General features: G+C 62.6%; 1 protein-coding gene across 1 annotated transcript in view; it reads right to left on the minus strand.

The window, feature by feature from the left end:
• The window catches only part of PDE1B (phosphodiesterase 1B), an 11,927-nt gene extending 5,554 nt beyond the window's left edge, over positions 1-6,373 (minus strand). The window contains exons 1-3 of the mRNA XM_014961576.1: positions 6,242-6,373; positions 4,942-5,127; positions 2,842-2,908 (exon numbers count right to left, since the gene is read on the minus strand). Of these exons, the coding sequence (XP_014817062.1) occupies positions 2,842-2,908; positions 4,942-5,127; positions 6,242-6,345 (357 nt within the window). The 5' untranslated portion in view covers positions 6,346-6,373. The remainder of the gene's footprint in view (positions 1-2,841; positions 2,909-4,941; positions 5,128-6,241) is intronic.
• Between the last annotated feature and the right edge of the window lie 57 nt (positions 6,374-6,430).

The following is a 6,430-nucleotide window of genomic DNA, read 5'->3' on the forward strand; positions in this document are numbered from 1 at the left end:
GGCACACGGGGGTGTCACCCCGGTGCCAGGGCAAGCAGTGCCCGGTGACACCCAGTTGAGCCCAGTGATGCCCTCAGCAATGTTGGGTGATGCCCAACAATTCCAGGTGGTGTCCAGCCCTGCCCAATGATGCCAGGCAACCCCCAGTGATGCCCAATGGAGACCAGCCATGCCCAGTGATATCCAGAGATGCCCAGCCATGCCCAGTGATGCCCAACAAGGTGGTGCCCAGTGAAGCCCAAGAATCTCCAAGGTCATCCAGTGAAGCCCAGCCATGCCCAGGGACACCAAGCCATGCCCACTGATGCCCAACAATTCCAGGTGATGCCCAGCCCTGCCCAATGATGCCAGGCAACTCCCAGTGATGCCCAATGAGGCCCATCCATGCCCAGTGAAGCCCAGAGATGCCCAGCCATGCCTGACAACCCCCAGTGATATCCAGAGATGCCCAGCCATGCCCAGTGATGCCCAACAATTCCAGGTGGTGCCCAGCCCTGCCCAATGATGCCAGGCAACCCCCAGTGATGCCCAGTGGAGCCCAGTGAAGCCCAGAGATGCCCAGCCATGCCTGACAACGCCCAGTGATGTCCAGAGATGCCCAGCCATGCCCAGTGATGCCCAACAATTCCAGGTGGTGCCCAGCGAAGCCAAATGATGCCAGGCAACCCCCAGTGATGCCCAGTGGAGCCCAGTGAAGCCCAGAGATGCCCAGCCATGCCTGACAACCCCCAGTGATATCCAGAGATGCCCAGCCATGCCCAGTGATGCCCAACAATTCCAGGTGGTGCCCAGCCATGCCCAATGATGCCAGGCAACCCCCAGTGATGCCCAGTGGAGCCCAGTGAAGCCCAGAGATGCCCAGCCATGCCTGACAACCCCCAGTGATGTCCAGAGATGCCCAGCCATGCCCAGTGATGCCCAACAATTCCAGGTGGTGCCCAGTGAAGCCCAAGAATCTCCAAGGTCATCCAGTGAAGCCCAGCCATGCCCAGGGACACCAAGCCATGCCCAGTGATGCCCTCAGCAATTTTGGGCGATGCCCATTGATGGCCAGCAATTCCAGGTGATGCCCAGCCCTGCCCAATGATGCCAGGCAACCCCCAGTGATGCCCAGTGGAGCCCAGTGAAGCCCAGAGATGCCCAGCCATGCCTGACAACCCCCAGTGATATCCAGAGATGCCCAGCCATGCCCACTGATGCCCAACAATTCCAAGTGGTGCCCAGTGAAGCCCAAGAATCTCCAAGGTCATCCAGTGTAGCCCAGCCATGCCCAGGGGCACCAAGCCATGCCCAGTGATGCCCAACAATTCCAGGTGGTGCCCAGCCAATCCAAATGATGCCAGGCAACCCCCAGTGATGCCCAATGGAGCCCAGTGAAGCCCAGAGATGCCCAGCCATGCCCAGTGATGCCCAACAATTCCAGGTGGTGCCCAGCAATGCCAGGTGATGCCAGGCAACCCCCAGTGATGCCCAGTGAAGCCCAGAGATGCCCAGCCATGCCTGACAATCCCCAGTGATGTCCAGAGATGCCCAGCCATGCCCAGTGATGCCCAACAATTCCAGGTGATGCCCAGTGAAGCCCAAGAATCTCCAAGGTCACCCAGTGTACCCCAGCCATGCCCAGGGACACCAAGCCATGTCCACTGATGCCCAGCAATTCCAGGTGATGCCCAGCCCTGCCCAATGATGCCAGGCAACCCCCAGTGATGCCCAATGGAGTCCATCCATGCCCAGTGAAGCCCAGAGATGCCCAGCCATGCCTGACAACCCCCAGTGATATCCAGAGATGCCCAGCAATTCCAGGTGATGCCCAGCCCTGCCCAATGATGCCAGGCAACCCCCAGTGATGCCCAATGGAGTCCATCCATGCCCAGTGAAGCCCAGAGATGCCCAGCCATGCCTGACAACCCCCAGTGATATCCAGAGATGCCCAGCAATTCCAGGTGATGCCCAGCCCTGCCCAATGATGCCAGGCAACCCCCAGTGATGCCCAATGGAGTCCATCCATGCCCAGTGAAGCCCAGAGATGCCCAGCCATGCCTGACAACCCCCAGTGATATCCAGAGATGCCCAGCAATTCCAGGTGATGCCCAGCCCTGCCCAATGATGCCAGGCAACCCCCAGTGATGCCCAATGGAGTCCATCCATGCCCAGTGAAGCCCAGAGATGCCCAGCCATGCCTGACAACCCCCAGTGATATCCAGAGATGCCCAGCAATTCCAGGTGATGCCCAGCCAATCCCAATGATGCCATGCAATGCCTGACAACCCCCAGTGATGTCCAGAGATGCCCAGCAATTCCAGGTGATGCCCAGCCAATCCCAATGATGCCATGCAATGCCTGACAATCCCCAGTGATGCCCAGCACTGCCCAGCCATGCCCAGTGAAGCCCAGAGATGCCCAGCCATGCCCAGTGATGCCCAACAATTCCAGGTGGTGCCCAGCAATGCCAGGTGATGCCAGGCAACCCCCAGTGATGCCCAGTGAAGCCCAGAGAAGCCCAGCCATGCCCAGGGTCATCGAGCCATGCCCACTGAACCCAGCAATTCCAGGCAATGCCCAGCAATGCCAGACACCCCCGGTGATGCCCAGCCATGCCAGGGACATCCAGCCATGCCCAGCAATGCCCAACAATCCCTAGTGATGCCCAGCCATGCCCAGTGAAGCCCAGAAATTCCAGGCAATGCCCAGCGATGCCCATCCATGCCCAGCAGCACTGGGTGCCATCTCCCCGGGGCAACCCAGACCACATCCCCAGTAGCCAGGGGTGTGGATGGGGGTGCCCAGGTGCTGCCAGGGCATCCCCGTGGGGTTCTGGGGTGCCCCCCCACCCCCTGGTACCTTCAGGCAGTTGAGGACGGAGGAGGAGTAGCTGGGTGCCACGGCCGTGTACGTCCGGCGGAACATCCTGCGAGGGGGGAGGCAGGGCTGATGTGGGGCTGGGGGACCCACACGGGGGCTGGGGGACAGAGCTGGGGGTTGGGGGGAACCCACATGGGTGCTAAGGAATCCACATGGGTGCTTGGGGACAGGCCTTGGGTGCCAGGGGACAAGACCTGGGTCTTGGGGACAAACTTGGCTGATGAGGACAGTTCAGGTCCTTGGGGACCCACCTGGGTGCCCAGGGACAGACCCTGGAATGTGGGGACCCACCTGGGTCAGAGGGACAGTCCAGGTGCTCGAGGTCCCCCCTGGGTGGTGGGGACAGCCCTTGGGTGCTCAAGGACGCACCTTGGTGTTGAGGACCCATGTGGGTGGTGGGATCATCTCTGGGTGCTGGGTGATCCAGCTGGGCGCAGGAGACACCCCAGGTGCTTGGGGGCTCTGGGTGCTGAGGACAGTCCCTGATTGCATGGGGACCCATCTGGGTGCTCAGGAACCAACCTGGGTGCTTGAGGACCCACCTTGGTGCTTGGGGACCCACCTGGGTGTGGAGGATCTCTGGGTGCAGGGGACAACCCCTGGGTGTTTGAGGACCCACCTGGGTACTCAGGGCCCCACCTTGGGCAGTGGGGACCCACCTGGGTGCTGGGGACACCCAGGTGCTTGGGGACCACTTGGATACTGAGGACAGTCCCTAGGTGCTGGAGGACCCACCTTGGTGCTTGGACACCCACCTGGGTGTAGGGAACCATCCCTGGGTGTTGGGGGATCCACCTGGGAGCTGGGGACCCACCTGGGTGCAAGGGACATTCCAGGTGCTTGGGGACCACCTGGGTGCTTGAGGACAGTCCTTGGGTTCCAGGGGGGACCCACCTGGGTGCTTGGGAACCCATTTAGGTGCTCCAGGACCCACCTTGGTGCAAGGGACCCACCTGAGCACTGGGGACCTCCCAGGTGCTTGAGGACCACCTGGGTGCTGAGGACAGCCCCTGGGTGCTGGGGGGAACCCACCTGGGTGCTTGGGAACCCATTTAGGTGCTCCAGGACCCACCTTGGTGCTTGGGGACCACCTAGATGCTGAGGGCAGCTCTTGGGTTCTTGGGGACCCACCTTGGTGACTGGGGACATCCCAGGTGCTCAGGGACCCACCTTGGTGACTGGGGACATCCCAGGTTCTTGGGGACCCACCTTGGTGATTGGGGACATCCTGGGTTCTTGGGGACCCACCTTAGTGACTGGGGACATCCCAGGTTCTTGGGGACCCACCTTGATGACTGGGGACATCCCGGGTTCTTGGGGACCCATCTTGGTGATTGGGGACATCCCAGGTGCTCAGGGACCCAGATGGGTGCCCTGGACCCCCCCTGGGTGCTGGGCACAGCCCTGGCTGCCACGGGACAGTGGATGACCATGCTTTCACCCCCATCTCCACCCCAGATGTGACCACCCCACCCACCCAGGGGGGTTGGGTGCCACCCAGCACCCACCTCTCCACGAAGATGCCGGCCTGGACGGCGTGAACGATGCTGCGGAACTTGGGCTTCTCCTCCGCCCGCCGGCCCTTGGCTCGTGCCTGTTGGGTCTGGGTGCTTGGGAACCCATTTAGGTGCTCCAGGACCCACCTTGGTGCTTGGGGACCACCTAGATGCTGAGGGCAGCTCTTGGGTTCTTGGGGACCCACCTTGGTGACTGGGGACATCCCAGGTGCTCAGGGACCCACCTTGGTGACTGGGGACATCCCAGGTTCTTGGGGACCCACCTTGGTGATTGGGGACATCCTGGGTTCTTGGGGACCCACCTTAGTGACTGGGGACATCCCAGGTTCTTGGGGACCCACCTTGATGACTGGGGACATCCCGGGTTCTTGGGGACCCATCTTGGTGATTGGGGACATCCCAGGTGCTCAGGGACCCAGATGGGTGCCCTGGACCCCCCCTGGGTGCTGGGCACAGCCCTGGCTGCCACGGGACAGTGGATGACCATGCTTTCACCCCCATCTCCACCCCAGATGTGACCACCCCACCCACCCAGGGGGGTTGGGTGCCACCCAGCACCCACCTCTCCACGAAGATGCCGGCCTGGACGGCGTGAACGATGCTGCGGAACTTGGGCTTCTCCTCCGCCCGCCGGCCCTTGGCTCGTGCCTGTTGGGTGAAGGTGGCCGCCAGCCAGTCCCGCACTTCCGAGGGCACCGCCGCGTCCGAGCCCATCTCCCGCAGCTCGTCCTCCGTGTCCAGCATCTGCCTGCGGGTGGGGGAAGGTGGCATCAAGGTGGGCATCGTCACCCGTGTCACCCTGCCACCCCACTGGCCATTGGCCAGTCCCACACTTCCAGGGGCACCCCCACGTCCCAGCCCATCTCCCACAACTCGTCCTCCATGTCCAGCATCTCCCTATGGGATGGGGATGGGGAAGGTGGCATCAAGATGGGCATCATCCCCAGTTGTCCCCGTGCCACCCCACCAGCCAGTCCTGCACTTCCAGGGGCACCCCCACGTCCCAACCCATCTCCTGCTGCTCGTCCTCCATGTCCAGTAGGGATTGGGATGGGGACAAGGAGGGGATGGCATCAAGGTGGGCATTGTCCCCTCTGTCCCCCTCCACCCCACTGGCCAGCCCTACACTTCCCAGGGCACCCCCACGTCCCAGCCCATCTCCCACAACTCGTTCTCCACGTCCAGCATCTCCCTGTGCGATGGGGATGGGGATGACGAAGGTGGCATCAAGATGGGCATCATCCCCGGTTGTCCCCCTGCCACCCCACCAACCAGTCCTGCACTTCCAGGGGCACCACCACCTCCCAGCCATTCTTCCACAGCTCAAGCTCCACGTCCAGCAGGGATTGGGATGGGGACAGGGAAGGTGGCATCAAGGTGGGCATCGTCCCCCGTGTCTCCCTGCCACCCCGCTGGCCACCAACCAGTCCTGCACTTCCAGGGGCACCACCACCTCCCAGCCCATCTCCTTCAACTCGTCCTCCATGTCCAGCAGGGATGTGGACAGGGAAGGTGGCATCAAGATGGGCATCATCCCCAGTTGTCCCCGTGCCACCCCACCAACCAGTCCTGCACTTCCAGGACCACCACCACCTCCCAGTCCATCTTCCACAGCTCGTCCTCCATGACCAGCAGGGATTGGGATGGGGACAGGGAAGGTGGCATCAAGGTGGGCATCATCACCCATGTCTCCCTGCCACCCTGCTGGCCACCAACCAGTCCCACACTTCCAGGACCACCACCACCTCCCAGCCCATCTCCTGCAACTCATCCTCCATGTCCAGCAGGGATGGGGACAGGGAAGGTGGCATCAAGGTGGGCATGGTTCCCCGTGCCCCCCCTGCCACCCCGGCTGCCCGCACCTGGTCTCATCGATGTAGACGGCCTCCAGCAGCGACGCGGCGTATTCCAGGTTCCTCTTCAGCTCCTCCACGTTCACCTCCCCCGTCTCCAGCTGCTTCACCATGTACCGCAGCCTGCGGGCACCGCGGCACCGTCACCCACCCCCCCTGGCACCGGGGGGGGCAGGGGGGGGGGGGCAGAAAGGGGGT

This window comes from Calidris pugnax, unplaced genomic scaffold (assembly GCF_001431845.1).
Source record: "Calidris pugnax isolate Ruff unplaced genomic scaffold, ASM143184v1 scaffold786, whole genome shotgun sequence".
Lineage (NCBI taxonomy): Eukaryota > Metazoa > Chordata > Aves > Charadriiformes > Scolopacidae > Calidris > Calidris pugnax.